Source organism: Lacerta agilis, chromosome Z (genome assembly GCF_009819535.1).
Source record: "Lacerta agilis isolate rLacAgi1 chromosome Z, rLacAgi1.pri, whole genome shotgun sequence".
Lineage (NCBI taxonomy): Eukaryota > Metazoa > Chordata > Lepidosauria > Squamata > Lacertidae > Lacerta > Lacerta agilis.
Window position 1 is genome coordinate 158,494 of NC_046331.1, and position 18,598 is coordinate 177,091.

General features: G+C 47.2%; 1 protein-coding gene across 5 annotated transcripts; it reads left to right on the top strand.

The window, feature by feature from the left end:
* The first annotated feature begins 8,730 nt into the window (after positions 1-8,730).
* Positions 8,731-18,446, top strand: ZNF618 (zinc finger protein 618). Of its 5 annotated transcripts, none has more exons than XM_033138115.1 (12): positions 8,731-8,774; positions 9,822-10,066; positions 11,074-11,151; positions 12,225-12,263; positions 13,044-13,133; positions 14,419-14,523; positions 15,042-15,131; positions 15,268-15,447; positions 15,771-15,851; positions 16,141-16,218; positions 16,800-16,907; positions 16,987-18,446. In XM_033138115.1, exons 2-12 carry the CDS (start codon positions 9,841-9,843, stop codon positions 18,426-18,428), a joined length of 2,517 nt encoding a protein of 838 aa, XP_032994006.1. In that variant the 5' UTR covers positions 8,731-8,774; positions 9,822-9,840; the 3' UTR covers positions 18,429-18,446. The 5 variants fall into 5 exon arrangements, with proteins under 5 accessions (XP_032994006.1, XP_032994008.1, XP_032994007.1 ...); XM_033138117.1 differs by having other exon boundaries at positions 14,419-14,496; XM_033138116.1 differs by having other exon boundaries at positions 9,822-10,057.
* Positions 18,447-18,598: the final 152 nt, after the last annotated feature.

The following is an 18,598-nucleotide window of genomic DNA, read 5'->3' on the forward strand; positions in this document are numbered from 1 at the left end:
TATATAATCTATTATATATAAATTGATATATATCTATATCAATTAGATATTGATCGATTGATGTGGCACACAGGTTATGTCTCGATCGATTCTCAATATCAATTGGTCAAATTACCAAAAATCCGTAAATGGGTTGGCCAAAAACGGTTGGCCAAAAAGAAAGAAAGAGCTCCTGCTTCTAACGGTGAGTAGTAATAATAATAATAATAATAATAATAATAATAATTTTATGAGCTGCCCCAGTCACACAAAATATTAGAAAAGGGCCCTCTACTGCACTACCTTCCTACGTCTTCTTCAAGTCCGGGTTGGGGGGTTAGGGGTAAGGTTGGGTCGGGGTGTTAGAGGTTGAGGGTCAGGATTACGGGTTAGGGTTTGGCTTTAGGGTTGGGGCTAGAGATTAGGAGTGAGGGTTTTGTGTTAGGGTTACGTTGGGTGTTAGAGGTAGAGGTAAGCATTAGAGGTCTGGCATGAGGGGTGTTACGGAAATTAGGGGGGGTCACCCAAGCAAAGTCTCCTCCCGAGCAAACTCTTTGGGGTATGGAGTGATGCCCTTAAGGGAACCCATCTCTCTGCCATGATCCAGTAAGTGAGAGACCAGTGCACAGGGAAATGCCTCAGCAGGTAATCTCTGGGTGCTTCAGGGCTAATATCCCTCAGCTGGAATCCCATTGTTCTCTCCCAGATAAGTGCTCAAGGCATCCTTGCCAGTACTTAACACCCATTCACCTTGGCCCAGGGCTATCTCCCTGATATTGCTCTGTTTCCCCCATATGCTCATCTTGTTTTTCCTATATGTTAAGCATGTATACCCTTCCCTTTTCCTTCCAAACTGTATTCTGGGATATGATAGGAGTTTTTAAAAGTTCTTGTAACGCTGCTCTGGGTGTGCAGTTGGACTGTAACCTATAGCGCAATAAACCCTGTCTTGTCCTTGCTCCAGTGGCTGGACTTCTTTTATTTAACTCCGCAGAAACCAGTGGGCTTATCCCCAAGGGCCAGGTGCCTGGGCAGTTCCACACCTGGGATTTTCCGTTTACAGGGGTTAGGGGTTTGTGTTAGGGTTAGGGTTACGTTGGGGGTTAGAGGTAGAGGTCAGGGTTAGAGGTCTGGCATTAGGGGTTTGTGTTAGGGTTAGGGTTACGTTGTGTGTTTGCAGTAGAGGTAAGGGTTAGAGGTCTGGCAGGGGTTAGGGGTTTGTGTTAGGGCTAGGTTGGGGGTTAGAGGTAGGGGTTAGAGGTCAGGCATTAGGGGTTAGGGCAGGCATTGGCAACCTCGGGCCTCCAGATGTTTTGGGACTACAACTCCCATCATCTCTAGCTAACAAGACCAGCGGTCAGGGATGATGGGACCTGTATTCTCAAAACATCTGGAGGGCCGGGGTTGCCTATGCCTGGGTTAGGGGTTTGTGTTAGGGTTTGATCAGGGGTAGGCAACCTAAGGCCCGGGGGCCGGATGCGGCCCAATCATCTTCGGGAATCAGCCTGTTTTGACATGAGTAGAATGTGTCCTTTTACTTAAGATGCATCTCTGGGTTATTTGTGGGGCACAGGAATTTGTTCATTCCCCCACCCCCAAAAAAATATAGTCTGGCCCAGCGCGTGGTCTGAGGCCCGGTGGACCGGCCCCCCTGCTGAAAAAGGTTGCTGACCCCTGGGTTAGATGTTAGGCATTAGGGTTGGGGGGTTCGGTCTTCGAGGTTTGGTATCAGGTTAGGATGAGGGCTTGAGATTCTCGCCTTGCAACGGGCTGAACAAGCATCCCCTGAGCACGTGCAGAGCGCCTCCCTCTCTCCCCCCCCTCCGGCCGCTGCTGGCATTCTGATCGGAGAATCCTAGAATGGCAGAGCCGGGAGGGATCTCGGGGGTCATCCATCAGGACCCCGAGGTCCATCTAGGGGGCCCCCAAGTCTCATCTAGGGGGGTTTCTATAGGTCATCTAGGGGGTCCCCCATCGGGACCCCCATTCCCATCTAGGGCTCCCCCACCGGCCATCTATGGGGCGCGCGTTTTCTCTCATTTTCTCTCTCTCTCTCCCTCTCCTTCCCCGCCGGCGCGCGCTCCCGCGGCGCGCAGGCGCCGTGCCGTCCCGCTGGCGCGCTCCCCGGCGCAGGCCGCGTCCCCGCGTCCCCCCCACCCCACCCCCCAAATGGAGGAGCCCCCCAGCGCGGCGGGGTCCCCCCCCGACGGCGCCTCGGAGGAAGGAGAGGAAGAAGGAGAAAAAGAGGAAAAAGGAGAAAAAGAAGGAGGAGGCGGAGCTCAGGTCAGGCCCGCCGCTAGCCCCACCTTTCCCCCCCGGGATCCCCTTATCAGCGCCCCTTTTTCTGCAACGCCCCCCAACCCCTCACCCCTCTTTTTAGGGGACTCCCTTGACCCACCCCGAAGTGCCTCCTCCCCCAGCTTCTTTCCCTGGGGCTGATTTCAGAGGGTCCCCTCCCCGGCGCCCCTCTTTCTGCAACCCCCTCCCAACCCCTCCCTCTTTTTTATGGGACCCCCCGATTCATTTTAGGGGAACCCCAGTGGCTCCCCCCTCCCAAAGGAGCGCCCCGATTCTTTCCTGGCTTCTTTCTTGGGGCTCGTTTCGGGGGCTCCCCTCCCCGGCGCCCCTCTTTCTGCAACCCCCTCCCAGACCCTCCAACTTTTTGGGGGACCCCCGATTCATTTTAGGGGACCCCCAGTGTCTCACTCCCCCTCCCAAAGGAGCACCCCGATTTTTTTCCTGGCTTCTTTCCCTGGGGCTGATTTTGGGGTACCCCCTTCCCAGCGCCCCTCTTTCTTCAACCCCCTCCCTCTTTTTAGGGGACCCCCGCTTCATTTTCGGGGACATCCCCTCCTCGTGTCTCACCCCCCCTTTCGAAGGAGCGCCCTGTTCCCCCCCCCGGGGGCTGGTTTTGGGGGTTCCCCTTTCCAGTGCCCCAATTCTCCCATGGGGCACCCCCAATTTCCTCCTCTAGGTAGAGATGTGACCCCCCAAAAATCCTCATCTCCCTTTAAAGGGGGTGCCCCACTTCTTTTCATAGGACCCCCCAGGCCCTCATCTGCCTTTCAGGGGTGCCCCTCTTTTGACACCCCACTTCTCTCTATGGGACTCTCGCCTCTTTTTCGGGGACCCCCAGTCTCTCCTCTCCCTCTCAGGGGCCCCCTCTTTTGACACCCCACATCTCCCTATGGGACCCCCAGCGCCTTCAAGGGGCACCCCGATTCTTTCGGGGACTCCCAAGTGCCTCCTTATGGGGTCCCCACTCCTTGTAGGGGTTCCTCAGCCCTCAGCTATGGGGCACCCCACTTTTTCTTATCCCTCTGCATTGGACCTCAATACCTCAGCCCACTTTTTGTCACCCCTCTGCATGGGATCCCCAAAACCTTGCCCCTCCTTATAGGGCTCCCCACCACTTTTCAGGGGACTCCCCAGTTCTCCTTAGGGTGCCCCCCCTGCCTCTTTTATTTCATTTTAATTGCACTTAAATTTCATTTAAATTCCATTTTAATTCCATTTCAATTCCATTCCATTGTATTTCCTTGCATTGCATGTTTCCTATGTGAGCAGCACCCCCTAGAGGAGACTATTTCCCAAATCAGATTTTTTAAATATATAAAAATAGAAATTAAAATTGGGGAAGGGGGAAAAAAAGAAAAAAGAGAGGAAATCTTTCTTTTTTCTTTCATCTTCCCCCTCCCCCCCGAATTTCCTTGACTGCTGTTCCCTATTTTCTGTGATTTTTTTTTTGATTTTTTTTTTGGGGGGGGAACACCATTTCTGCAGCCTGCCCTGCCTCCCCCCTTTTTTTCCTCCGGATGCAAAAGGCTTTTGAAAAAAGCTGATTTTTCCCCCAGCTTCCGGAAAAAAAGAGGAAATCGCGGATGGCAAAGGACAAATTGCCAACGAACGGTTAATTTCTGTCGCAATTTCTGCTTTTAAAAAAAAAGTTTGCTGTGACAATTTCCGGGAAATGTTTATTTTTTTGGTTGGGGGGGGGGGAAAATAGTATTTTTTGCATTGAGGGGGATTTGCAAAAAAATCAGATTTGCAAGAGGGAGTTTGGTTTAGGTTTTTTGGAGAAATGGAAATTGCAATAGGGAGGGGTGGTGGGTTTTTTTTTTTGCAGGAATCGGATTTGCAAGGAGGTTTTGTGCAGAAAATAACATTGCAAGAAAGAAGTTAATTGCAGAAATTAACATGGCAAGAAGGAGAGGTTTTTTTTTGCAGGAATCATATGCTCAAGAAGGAGGTTATTGCAGAAAATAACATTGCAAGAAGGAGGTTTCTTTTTGCAGAAATAAACATTGCAAGAAGGAGGTTTTTTGCAGAAATTAACATTGCAAAAAAAATGTTTTTTGCAGAAATTAACATTGCAAAAAAATTTTTTTTGCAGAAATTAACATTGCAAGAGGGAGGTTTCTTTTTGCAAAAATTAACATTACAAGTAGGAGGTTTCTTTTTGCAGAAATAAATGTTGCAAGGAAGAGGTTATTGCAGAAATTACATGTGCAGGAGGGAGGTTTTTTGCAGAAATTAACATTGCAAGAAAGAGGGGTGTTTTTTTGCAGAAATTGCATTTGCAATAGGAAGGTGGTGGTGTGTTTTTTTTGCAGAAATTAGATTTGCAAAAAAGAGGTGGTTCTTGTTTTTTGCAGAAATCCAAATTCCAGCAATGCCTTTTGTTCTTTCCCAAAAGCTGTCTGTCTATGCATATATGCAAATTCAATTTGCAAGAGGCCTTTTGCACAAATCGGAGGGAGGCTTTTGCAAAAAAAAAAAAAAAAAAAAAATCTGATTTGCAAGAGGGAGGCTTTTGCAAAAATAATAATAATCTGATTTGCAAGAGGGAGGCTTTTTGCAAAAATAAAATCTGATTTGCAGGAGGGAGGCTTTTTGCAAAAATAAAAAAAATAAAAACCCAATTTGCAGTAATTAAATTTGCAAGAGGGTCTTGATTGAAGAAATGCAAATTGCTGCAAGGCCTGTTCTCCTGCAACGTCCCATTCCCCCAAAGTCTGTCTCTATTTATTTGATATTATTATATATTATTTTTAAACTATGCTTCTATCCTCAAATCTGGAGCTGCTAGGAAGGGGGGGCTTTTGCTTGCTTGCACCCTGAAATAATTATTTTTATTTTCATTATTCTTATTTTTGCTTCAGTTATTCTGTTGCAATCGTTCAAAATGCTTACACACTGGAAGAATTCGTTTCCTTTTCCTTTTCCTTATTTTTATTGCAATTATTCTGCTGCAATCTTATGCATACAAAGTGGATTTCTCCCAGGAAAAGGGTTTTATTTTATTTTTGCAAAATTAAGCCCATTTTAAAATACCTCCCTTCTCCCCTCTCCTTTATCTAAATGCAAACCGAGCCATTTGCATCCGAAAAAATTGCTTCCCCCTCTCTCTTTCTCCCTCTGCTGTTTCCTCCCCCCCTTTTCTGCATTTCTGCATTTATTTATTTTTTAATTTACGTGAAATCTGCAAAAAAAGAGAGATCTAAGGTGCCAAGGGAGGAGAAATTAAAATTAAATTAAATTAAAATCGAGCAGCCGAACATTGAATTTTTATTTTATTTTTGGGGGGGGGAGGGGAGAAATGCAAAAAAAAATTAAATAAAAATCTGGCATTTTAAAATGGGAACAGGATATCAAAGATGGCCGACTGACGTTGCAGCCAGGGAATTTAAAAAGGCAAGACGTCCTTTTAATCTTAAAATCAGGGAAAAACTAGAAAAAGGCTGATTGGGGGGGGGGGAAGCAAAAAAAAAATCAGAATTAAGGGGGTGAAAAGAAGCAAAAATTCAAAGCTGGCTTGTTAATTCTCCCCCTCCCCCTTTAATTCCACTTAATTTCACCTCCCCTAAATTGCCTGGGGAGATTTAATTTGAAATTTGCTGATTTCCAGGGGGGCAAAAAAAAGGAAAAAAGATTTTATATCTAATATTTCTTTCCAAGCACCCCCCCCCAAAAAGCTTCGGTTTTAGACCAGGGGGAAAGGAGGAGGGGAGAAGCAATTTTCTGAAATTATATATTATTATTTTGGAAAGTATAGATGATTATTATTATTATTATTATTATTATTAATAGATTTAATTTTAGATTATTACCTCATTTTAAATGGCTATAGATTGCATTGGGTTTTTTTTTTTTACTTTATGGTAGATTTTCCGAAATCTTTCTTTTTTTGCAGGAAAGAGAAAAGTCGCTTTTGGAGATTGTATATTATTATTATATTATTATATAATGTTAGGGTTATATGCTATTACTGTACTTGGAAGATGGTCTATTATTCACAGATTGAATTTCAAATTATGACATGATTTTATTGATTCTATTGGATTTTAAATTATTTAAATGTTCAATTTTTCCTAATTGATTTCGGCGGTTTTTTAATGTGTGAAACTAATTATTATTATTATTATTATTATTAAACAATGTGTGAAACTAATAATAATAATAATAATAATTTAACAACGTGTGAAACTAGTAATAATAATTTAACAACGCATAAAACTAATAATAATAATAATTTAACAACATGTGAAACTAATATTAATATTATTTTCATTATTATTATTTTAGATAATTTTATTATTTACATTTTGGACTTTTGTATTTGTATTTTCTCATTTATAATTGGGCGATTGTTTTAGAATTCCAGCCTGGTGCAAAATATTTCCTTAATTTTTTTTGGAAGGGATCCCAAAATTTGGGAATTTCCACCTAGAATTATCGAGCTGGATGGGACCCCAGGTTCATCTAGTCTGACCCGCTGGTACAAATTCAACAATAATAAATTCAATAATAATAATAATATATTTATTTTGAAGGGGGAAATATAGAAAGCTGATGTATCTCAAGTTTCCAATGCTGGTTTCCATGGGTTGCCAGATAGCTTGGAGGTTTCTTTCTCTGTAATGGGAAATGAAATGGAAAATAGCAATATTACTATGTATTATTATTATTATTAAAATGGAAAATATCTGTATTACTATGTGTTGTTATTATTATTGTTGTTATTGCTATTATTCCTATTGTTATGATCATTCTGCTCCTATGAATGGTTGTGGCTAAAAAGTTATCTTTTAATCTACGCCGTGGCCATACCTGCTGATAATAATAATAATAATAATAATAATAACCCCAGAGTGGCTGCGGAAACCTAGCTAGATGGACAGGGTATTTATTATTATTATTATTATTATTATTATTATTATTATTATTATTAACCTCAGAGTGGCTGCAGAAACCTAGCTAGATGGACAGGGTATTATTATTGTTGTTGTTGTTGTTGTTACTACTACTACTACTATTACTACTACTACTGGATGCCTAGCTCCCCATCAGCTCCTTGCATTGTTATTGTTGTTGTTGTTAGTTGGGTGCCTGGCTCCCCATCAGCTCCTTGCATTAATAATAATAATACCCTGCCCATCAATATTAAGTTGCCCCGTTTTCTATATTCTGCCTTAAAACCATCATGAATTTTTCAATCTCAGCGGCTCCGGCTTGGATTTATTTCCCATATTCCTGCCCGGAGTTTTCATTTCCTCCGTTATTAAAATTATATCAGGGCATTAGCATTTAAATTAAAAGGGGCGGGGGGCTGTTTTTCCTCCCCTCTGGAAAAAGAAGAAGAAGAAAAAGGAAATAAAATGGAGTTTATTGGTGGGATGTCCCTTTCTCTGCAGAAAAAATTATTAATATTAATTTTATTATTTAATTTATTTCCACACAATCTCTATGTAATCATGGAATATTGCAATTTCTGTGTAACTGTTGAATTTCTGTACAACACAGGTTGTACATTGACAATAAAGGTATTATTATTATTATTATTATTATTATTATTATTATTATTTCTATGTAATTTCACCAAACTGCCTTTTCATGGATGGCTGTTTTTATAAAAAGAGAGAGGGAATTAAATTCCTCTGACGTCTCCGAGACAAATTCTGAAATAAGAAATAAATAAAAACAGTTTCATAAATAATATTGTGCTTTGCAGAAAATAACAATTGCTTTGTTTCGTAAACAATATACGTATACTGGAAAATGTAAAAGTTGAAACCGTTCCAGAAATATTATTCTTATTCTTTTTGTCAATGAGCTGATATATCTGAGTTTTTAACCCAAGTTTGTCTTCAAAATATAAAATTGTATAGAAATATTATTATTATTATTATTATTATTATTATTATTATTATTAATAGTAATAGCTGACCCTGGTTTCTAACCCTGGTTTCAATGCCATGCCACCTGCTTGGAGAGTTTGTCTTCCAAATATAATGTAAAGAAATGATATTATTATTAATAATAATCGCAATATATCTGAGTTTCTAACCCTGGTTTCAATGCCATGCCACCTGCTTGGAGAGTTTGTCTTCCAAATATAATGTAAAGAAATGATATTATTATTAATAATAATCGCAATATATCTGAGTTTCTAACCCTGGTTTCAAGGCCATGCCACCTGCTTGGAGAGTTTGTCTTCCAAATATAAAATTGTATAGAAATGATATTATTAATATTAATATTATTATTATAGGCAATATATCTGAGTTTCTAACCCTGGTTTCTATTATTATTATTATTATTATTATTATTATTATTATTAGCAATATATGAGTTTCTAACCCTGGTTTTAATGCCCTGCAGAGTCTCTAACCCTGGATTTCTCCATTTTTTCTTTCTTTCTTTCTTTTTAAAAAGTGGACTTTCTCATCTCTCTCCCTCTTTTCACAGGCCGAGGGCAGCAGCAGCAGCGAAGGCAGAAGAGCTTCAGCGAGCAGGTAAGTTGCTGCCAGGGCGAAAGGATTTCAGGGCCCCATATGAACCCACAAGCAATAATAATAATAATAATAATAATAATAATAGCAACTACAAAGCAACAACAACAGTAGTAATGGCAACCAAAAGTACAGCAGCAAAACAACAGCAACAATCTTATTATTATTATTATTATTATTATTATTATTATTATTATTATTATTTTAAAAAAAAAGTGAAGATAATGACCATAAAAGAAATTATTTTTTAAAAACTCCCATCTGAAAAGAGATTCGATTTCTCTGGTTCTGATACATTGTAAAAAATACACTTTCATTGGGCCAGCAAATAATAATAATAATAATAATAATAATAATAATAATAATAATAATAATAATAATAATATTTTATAATAGACATATGAACTCAGATCTAAGAAGAAACAGGATTTTTGGAATATTTATTGGGTCCTGATGTATTATTAAAATACCCTTTTATTGGGTGTTAACCAATCCCAAACGAGGAACCATTTGAGACGTTCAGCTGGTGGTTGACTAAGACCCCCAGATCCTTTTCCCATTTCCCGGCTAGTAAGCCAAGAATTCCCAGATTCCCATCACCAGGGTCCTATTCCCAGAGGCTCCCATTAAAAGACTCCTAGTCCCTGGCCCCCAGTCCCAGAGGCTTCCATTCCCGGGTTCCCATTAAAAGACTCCCATCCCAGGCTCCCATTCCCAGTGGCTCCCATTAAAAGACTCCCAACCCCCAGTGGCTCCCTTTCCCAGTCTCCCATTCAAAGACTCCCATTCCCAGTAACTCCCATTAAAAGACTCCTATTCCCAGTAACTCCCATTCAAAGACTCCCATCCCCCGGCTCCCATTCCCAGTGGCTCCCTTTCCCAGTCTCCCACTCCCAGTCTCTCATTCCCAATCTCCCATTAACAGGGTCCCACCCCTGACCTCCCCCAATCTCCACCTATCCGACTTGGCTGGTGCCTCCGGGGGCCCCGGCGGGTTAGTCTGGGAGCCCTTTGGGGTGCTCCCCATGACCCACTTTTCCTTCCCCCCAGGGAGCCCCCCCAGCCCAGCATGAAGCCTGAGAGCTCTGAGTCACCGGCCTCCGAGTCGGTGCCCAGCGAGGAAGCGCCGCCCCCCGCCGAGGTCAAGGTCAAGACCGAGACCCCTGACGACTTCACCTGGCCCCATGGCGCCGAGGAGCCCAGGAAGGGGAGCCGGGGGGCTGCCGGGGGGCCCCCGGCCGAGATCTGCGTGGTTCTGGGCGGGGTCCGCAGCCAGCAGACGCTCGGTAAGCTAGGTGGGTGGCCGGACCCCTTTTTTCTCAGGGGCCCCTGGGGGGACCCTTTGCGTTGGGGGTTCAGGGTTGGGGGACCCTTTCAATTCGAGGTTGGGGGACCAGTTTGGGGTCGGGGAACCCCCAGGAGAAACTTTGGGGTCAGGGGACCCTTTGGGTTCGAGGCTGGTGGACCCTTATGGATCGGGGATGGGGGACCCTTTTGGTTCTTTGGTTCAGGGGCGGGGAATCCCGGGGGATCCATTCGGGGTCAGGGGACCCCCGGGATGACCCTTTTGGTTTGGGGTTGGTTTCCTGGGGGGATCCATTCGGGGTTGGGGGACCCCTGGACCCCTGGGAGACCTTTTCAGTTCTGGGTCGGGAGACCCCAAGCGGAACTTTTCATTTCAGGGTGGGGGACCCCCAGGGGGACCCTTTGGGTTCATGGATTGGGGGGTCCGGGTTCGAGTCTGGGTGGGCCGTGTTCAAACCCCCTTTCCTAGGAGGAGGATGCCAGTTCGAGTGTGCGGTGTCCAAATCCCCAGTCCTAGGAGGAGGACACTGGTTCAAGTCCGGGTTCAAATCCCTGGTCCTAGGAGGGCTACGCTGGTTCGAGTCTGGGGGGTCCTGGTTTGAGTCTGGGGTGTTCAGGTTCAAATCCTCGGTCCTAGGAGGAGGATGCTGGTTCAAGTCTGGGGGGTCTTGGTTTGAGTCGGGGGGGTGGGCCATGTTCAAACCCCCTGGCCCTAGGTGGAGGACGCCGGTTTGAGTCGGGGGGTTCTCCTAGGTCTGGGGGGTTTGTTTCAAACCCCTGGCCCTAGGAGGAGGATGCTGGTTCGAGTCTGGGGAGTCTGGGGGGTCCGGGTTCAAACTCTCATTCCTAGAAGGAGGACGCTGGTTTGAGTCCAGGGGGTCTGGGTTCCTCCTAGGAGGAGGAGGATGCTTGGGGTTGGGGGCGCCAATGGGGGAACCCCATCATTTCGGGGAGGGGTTCCCGCTCTGACCGGCCAGCCCCCCCATGTTTCTTCCAGGCTCCTACGAGTGTGCGATCTGCGGAAAGAAGTACAAATACTACAACTGCTTCCAGACTCACGTCCGGGCGCACCGAGGTACGGGTTTGAGGGGGGTCCCCAAAGTGGGACTTGGGTTGAGGGGGCTCCCCAAAGCGGGACTCTGGTTCGAGGGGGTGGGTCCCCAAAGCAGGACTCGGGTTCGAGGGGGTCCCCAAAGTGGCACAGGTTTGAGTGGGGTCCCCAAAGCGGGACATGGGTTTGCGGGGGTTCCCTAAAGTGGGACTCGGGTTTGAGGGGGCGGATCTCCAAAGCGGGACTCGGGTTCGAGTGGGGTTTAATGCTATGTTTATTATTTAGCTCTTAGTTTGTATTTTTTGCTCTCTGATATTGTTCATTCTGATTACTATTATGTATTCTTGCTATATAATTTTCACTCACATTTTATTAGTCATGTCTTCCTTTTCTTCATTCTTTTTTCATTTATTATTATTTATTAACTATTTTACTATTATGTATTCTTATCATTACTCATGTTTTACAATCTTTTTAATTATGTAACAATTTATTATTATCATATACTATTTTTACTACTACTATTATTATTATCATATACTTTTTTATAGTTTATTACCAATTTTTTATTGTTACTTATAATAATTTTGCTATTATGTCTTATTACTTATTTCATCATATTTTCATATCAATAATATTTCAATACAAATATTATGTATTATCATTACTTATTTCATCATATATTTATTTATTTATTATTACTCCTATTTGTATTCAGTTTATAAAATTTAATATCATTATTTACTCATTTTTATTTATTGTTTATAAAATTTATATAATCATCATTATTTACTCATATTTTTAATAATTTATTTTAAAATATTTTTATTACTCATATTTTTATTTGTTGTTTATAAAATTTATTATTATTTACTTATATTTTATTTATAAAATTTATTATTATTTACTCACATTTTAATTTATTGTTTATAAAATTTATTATTATTATATTATTGACTCATATTTTTAGTTATTTTTTTCCTTCCTTTTCCTTTATGACCTATGATTACCATTCTTATTCCCTCTTGTTTATAATTGTGATTATCTACCAATATCCCTAATAACTGCTAAGCCCCTCCTTTCCCCCCTCTCTCTAGACACGGAAGTGGCGTCGGGCGAAGGCGCATCCCAAGGCAGTAAGTACCGGGATTGAGGGGGGTGGGACCCCAGGGGCTCATCTAGACTGACCCGCTGCCGGGCGGCATTCAAATCCGCCCCCGACTTTGGAATATCCATGAAGTGGGCGGGACCCCGAGAGTCGCCCAGCCTGACCCGGAATCTCAACACAGTGCCCCCTCCTTTCCCTGGCTGCTATTTATTACTACTACTACTACTACTATTATTATTATTATCGGATCTCCCCAAGGGTCATCCAGCCTGACTTGGAATCTCAACACGGTGCTCCCTCCTCTTTCCCTGTCTGCTATCATCATTATTATTATTATTATTATTATTATTATTATTATTATTATTATTATTATTATCATTAATTATTAGTATTATTAATAATAATACTATTATACAGTGGTACCCCGGGTTACGTACTTAATTGGTTCCAGGTCACTGTGCATAACTCGAAAAGTACGTAACCCGGAAAATTCAGTTTGCGCATGCGCAAACCAAAAAACTGCTTCTGCGCACGTGCAGACCGCAAAAACATGTCTGTGCATGCACAAATTGCGCGTGCTTCGGGTTGTGCTTCTGGGTTAGCGGAATTTGTAACCCGAAAAGTATGCAACTCGAAGCGTACGTAACCTGATGTACGACTGTATTAAAAATATTAATATTATTACTGATAATGATTAATAATTTAAATTATTATTATTATTATTATTATTGGATCTCTTTGAGGGGGGGGTCTCCTGGGAATCTCCGGAACCTGCCCCCCACTTTCTCTTTCCCCCCGATCCTGGCAGACAACTTCCGCTACACCTGCGACATTTGCGGGAAGAAGTACAAATACTACAGTTGCTTCCAGGAGCATCGCGACCTCCACGCAGTAGATGGTGAGTATCCCGAGGGATCTCCCGGATTCCCGGGGAACGGATTCCCATCCCTCGCTCCGGATCCTCCCTGTGTCCTGCTTCCCCGCCCAGAGCACTCTGGCGGGAATCTCAATGCCCCGCCGTCCCCTCCAACGTTTCCCGGAATGGCAGAAGCGATCCCAGAAAATGGATTTTTCCTGTGAAAATGCGGCCCTCCTACAAATTCCTTCAGCGTTTCTCCTGTGAAAATTTCCCGGAATGGCAGAAGCAATGCCAGGAAATGGATTTTTCTCACGAACATGTGGCCATCCTACAAATTCCTCCAGCGTTTTCCCCATGAAAATAGGGATATTCTACAATCACCTTTGACATTTCCCAGAATAACAGCAGTGATCCCAGAAAATAGATTTTCCCCGTGAAAATGCAATCCCCTCTGACCTTTTCCCTCTCCGACATTTCCTGGAATGGCAGAAGCAATCCTCGGAATTTATATATATCTACTTCTTGCACAAAAAGGCAGCCGTCCTTCAAAGCCCTCCAGCGTTTTTCCTACAAAAATTTCCCGGAATGACAGAAGCAATCCTCAGAATGTATATATCTATTTCTCCCACGAAAAGGCAGCCATCCTACAAATTCCTCCAGCATTTTTCCCTTGAAAATTTCCCGGAATGGCAGAAGCGACCCCGGAATGGCAGAAGCGACCCCATGAAACTGTGGCCCTCCTACAAAACCTTCCAGCGTTTTCCCCTTGAAAATAGGGACGTCCGGCCCTCCCTTCCTACATTTCCCGGAATGGTGGAAGTAATCCCAGAAAATGGATTTTCCCCGTCAAAATGCGATCCCCCTCCGGCGTTTTCCCTATGAAAATCAGGATATAATCATAACAAAGATGATAACAGATTAGGAACTGGCCAAGGAAATCCTACGGAACTCTCTGGGACTGGATTCCGAGTCAGATTCCTCCAAAGTCTGTCCGGAATGGCAGAAGCAATCCTCGGAATATGAAATGAAATGAAATATATATATCGATTTCTCCCATTTTCCCAGGAGTCAGCTGCCTCGAATACTGTGGCGATCCGGCTTCTGGCTTGGGAAACGTCACTGGGAAATTCTCTGAAGCAGACGGGGAGATCAGGAAAGGCCGTCTTGGCCGTTTCCGGGTTTTTCCCCCCAGGATGGCTGGGAAAACCGGGATGCTCGGAGGATCTGTGCAAATGGGCCGGGATCCGGAATGGGCGGGGGGACGGAGGGAGCGCAGCCGGCATTCTGGGAATCCGGAGCGTCACTCCCTGCTCTTCTCTTACAGACCCCTACGACCAAGCTCTGGTCACCAAAGATGAGGTGAAGGAAGAGGATCCCGAACCATTTCAGAAGATTGGTCCAAGTATGACTTTCCGGGTTTCCAACTTAAGTAATTAACCAGATTCCGGCATCTGGGGGGAGGGGGAATCCCGCCGGATCCTTTCCGGAACCCGAACCCGGCCCTCTTTGGCCCACGCAGGCCACGGGTTCAAGATGTAGGATTCCTGGCTGGAGGCCCGGGCGAGGAGACCCGGAGGCAGGGTTACGGGGAGGGAGATAACCGGGGGTCCTTATATGTTCTTATATTCAACTAATGAAATACTCCAAAAAAGGGGAAAATAATAATAATAGTAGTAGTAGTAGTAGTAGTAGTAGTCAACGTTCTGCCCCATTCATTCACTCACTCCCTGTTCATATTAAAAGGGCGTCCTGGTTTGAACCTTGGGCAGGACCCCCAACATCCCGGTTCGAATCCGGGACAAGACCCCAAGAATCCCAGTTCTAATCCGGGACGGGACCCCGGGAATCCCAGTTCTTTTTTGGGGGGGGAATCCCAGTTCTAATCCGGGGTGTTGTTCCGGGTTTGGGTCCGGCTGGCCCTCAGGAAGGCCTCTTTTCCCCCTACAGAGACGGGCAGCTATACGTGCGAATTCTGCGGCAAGCAGTACAAGTACTACACCCCCTACCAGGAACACGTGGCTTTGCACGCGCCGATCAGTGAGATACGGGGTTTCACACTTGGGGCCAGTGGGGCGGGATTCCCCTTGGGTGGTGTCCGGGGAGCTGGGGGGCTTTCCCCCAGGCGGATCCGAACCCTCGGCCTGGAAATACGGTAGTCCGTCCCCCCTTCCAGAGTATTCCCGCTCTCCGCTCCTCGTGGCTGTCAAGACGCACGCTGGGAAGAAGGCGCCAGCGCCAGCGGCCTCCATCATCCGATGCTCGGCCCTCCTCCACCGGGCGCCATCAGGAGCATCCCAACTCCAGATGTTCCGGGCACCGAATTCGGGATCGCCGGGAAGCAAGGCCACCACAGGTACTGGTTGCATGCGTTTTCCCTCCCGGGTTCCCCTTCCCCAGATTCTCCTTCCCAAAGTCCTCTTCCCTCAATTCCTCTTCCCAAATCCCCAGGATTCCTCTTCCCAAAATCCCTCTTCCCGGATTTTTAAAAAGCCCCCTGGAAAGAGGATCCTTCCAAACCAACTCTTTGTTTCCCGAGCTTTGATTCCTTTTTACATCTTCTCTGAAGCGTCAACCATAAAGTTGTTTTATAATAGCATTTCCCCACTCTGGTGGAAGGGGTCCCTGGCAGTCATCTAGGCTGACCCCCAAAATCGGGACCCTCTTTCCACCCCACAGAAAGCGTCTTCAGCCGGAGGGTGGAGAGCAAGTTGCAGAACAACTATGACGAAACCAACAGCAGCTCCCAAAACTCCAGCGGTAAGTGGCCAAATTGCGGATCGGGACCCCTGGGGGTCATCTAGCCCAACCCTCAACCCCACAACCCAGGATCTTGAACCCGCAATCGCCAGTCCCCTAAATGGGAAACGCCAATCTTGTGTTTCGACGGGTCGCGATTTCCCCCCAAGCTCTTCGGGACCCCTGGGGTGCGCGCCTCAAACCCGCAACCCGCTTGATAGGGACCCCTGCCCGACTCCCTTGGCGAGGTGGGAACCTTCTGGCCGGCACATGTCTCGAACCTGCAACCTCTCTCTGCTTCCCCTCCCAGAGCCATACACCTGCGGTGCTTGCGGGATTCAGTTCCAATTCTACAACAACCTCCTGGAGCACATGCAGTCTCATGCAGGTGAGCCGGGCAGGAGGGCGTCTCTCCCTCTTTCTTTCTTTCTTTCTTTCTCTCGCTCCCTTTCTTTTTATTTTCGTCTCACTTACTCCCTCTCTTTATCGCTCTCTTTTCTCTTCCTCTCTCCCCTTCTTTTCCTCTCTCTCACTTTATTTCTCACTTTCTTTCTCTTTTCCTCTCGCTCCCTCTCTTTATTGCTCTTTTTTCTCTTCCTCTCTCGCTCTCCCTCCCTCCCTCTTTCTCGCTCTCTTTTCTCTTCCTCTCTCCCCTTCTCTTTTCCTCTCTCACTTTTTTTCTCCCTTTTCTTGTTTTCTCTTTTCTCTTCCTCTCTTCCACTCTCTCTTTTCGCTTTCTTTCTCCCTCCCCCTTTCTTTTTCTTTCTCCCCCATCCCCCCCTCTCTCCATCTTTTTTTCTCCCTCTCCTTTCACTTTCTCCCTCCCCCATTCTCCTCTCCCTCTTTCCCCCTCGCTTTCACTTTCCACCTCTTTCTCTCCCACTCCCTTCCCCTCTGCCTCTTTTCTCCCTCCCGGGGCGCCCAATTCGCACCCGGACCCCCTTCCTCTCTCTCTCTCGCCCTCCGCAGCTGACAACGAAAATAGCATGGCCTCCCACCAGCCCCGTTCCCCGCTGCCTGCCGCCCCAGAGGAGAAATGGAAGCCACCGGCGGTGCAACGGGACGACGCTGACAACGGTAGGGCCCCCTCCTCCCACCCTCCCGCCCCGGGTTCAAAACCCAGAGACGCTAAACTTCTTCATTTCCCCCCCCACAGCGCTTCCCAGCGGCGCCGTCCCGGAAAAGGAGCGCCAGTGTATCGCCGAACGTCTACTCCGCCTGCTGTGCGCAGAGCCGGCGTCCTTGAGCGCCGTGAGCGGCCCCGAGTTCCTTAAGCTGGCCCAGGCATTGGTGGACAGTGGCGCCCGCCATGGCGCCTTCCCCGCCGCTGAGTCCCTCGGAAACCTTAGCGCACTGGCCCTGCAGCAGTTGCCTCGCATGTACAACCAGGCCAAGGTAAAGGTGACTTGCGCCTTGGGCACCGGAGCCTGTCGTGGAATTGGCGTCACCTGCCATGCCCAGGGAGGTGGCCCTGAGGCCTGCCATGTCCTGACGGCTCACCGGGCCGAGGGCGGGCGCATCCGCAGCTACGTCCTGGCCGTCCGCAGTGCTGGCGATGAGCCGGTCCACCGCTGGGCCCAGAACGTCCTCTCTGAATTTGTCACCCCCGAGACCCGCGCCGCCTATGTCACTGACGGCGGCGCCGGGCCCGCCTTCTCCAAAGCCGGGCTCTGCCTCCGCTGTGCCGCCTGCGCCCTCAACGCTGCCGTCCGCGGCGTGCTCAGCCAGCGGGCGCTCCAGGCCCGTGGAATGCCAGAAGTCGCCGAGCTGCTGGGGGCCTGCCAGGACCTGGCTGGCTCACCAGGCGCGGCAGCCGAGGCCTTCGGCGCACCGGCACCACCCTGCTGGGACTCTCCAGCCGACGCCCTGCTGGCCGTCCATGAGCGCTATGAGCAGATCTGCGAGTTCTATGGGCGCGGGCAAGAGGCTAGCAGCGCCAACCCAGCCCACGGCCTCAACCGCCCACTACTGGCCAACCTGGCGGCTCTGCTGGCACCCGTCAAGCAGGCTGTGGCCGAGCTGGGCGCCGAGGGCCGGCCCACCCTCCAGCTGGTTCTGCCCACCTACGTCCGGCTGGAGAAGCTCTTCACGGCCAAGGCGGGCGATGCCGGGCCGGTCAGCAAGCTCTGCCACCTCTTTCTGGAGGCCCTGAAGGAGAACTTCAAACTCCACGCTGCCCACAAGGTGGCCATGGTCTTGGACCCGCGCCAGAAGCTGCGGCCCGTGCCACCATACCAGCATGAGGAGATCGTCGCCAAGGTGTGCCAGCTGCTGGGCCTCTCCGACGAGGCGGAATCCGAACCCGCCGCTGCCAAAAAGCCCCGGCCCGACACCGAGACAGCCCCCGAAGAGGCTGAGGTCTACGGCTACCTGCAGGAGCCCCTGGCCACGGCGGCCCCTGACCTTTTCCAGTACTGGTCGGGCGCCCAGCATCCCCGGCTGGCCAGGCTGGCCTTGTGGCTGCTGGCCGTGCCTGCCGTTGGCGCTCGCGCCAGCTGCGCCCGCCTGTGCGAGCAGGCCCTCCTGATCCGGCGGCGGCGGCTGCTGGGCCCTGAGGATGCCAACAAGCTCATCTTCCTGAAGGCCAACATGCCTTAAGCGGGCAGGGAAGGGAGGGGGCACCCGTATTCCTATGTGTGTATATATGTATATGTATATATATAAGGGCATTGGGAAAAGGGGAGGGTGGGGGGGTCCCCGTTCCCACCAATCCCCTTCTCCGCGGATGCGTCCAACTCGAACTCAGGGCCGAACTTGAACTCGGGGCC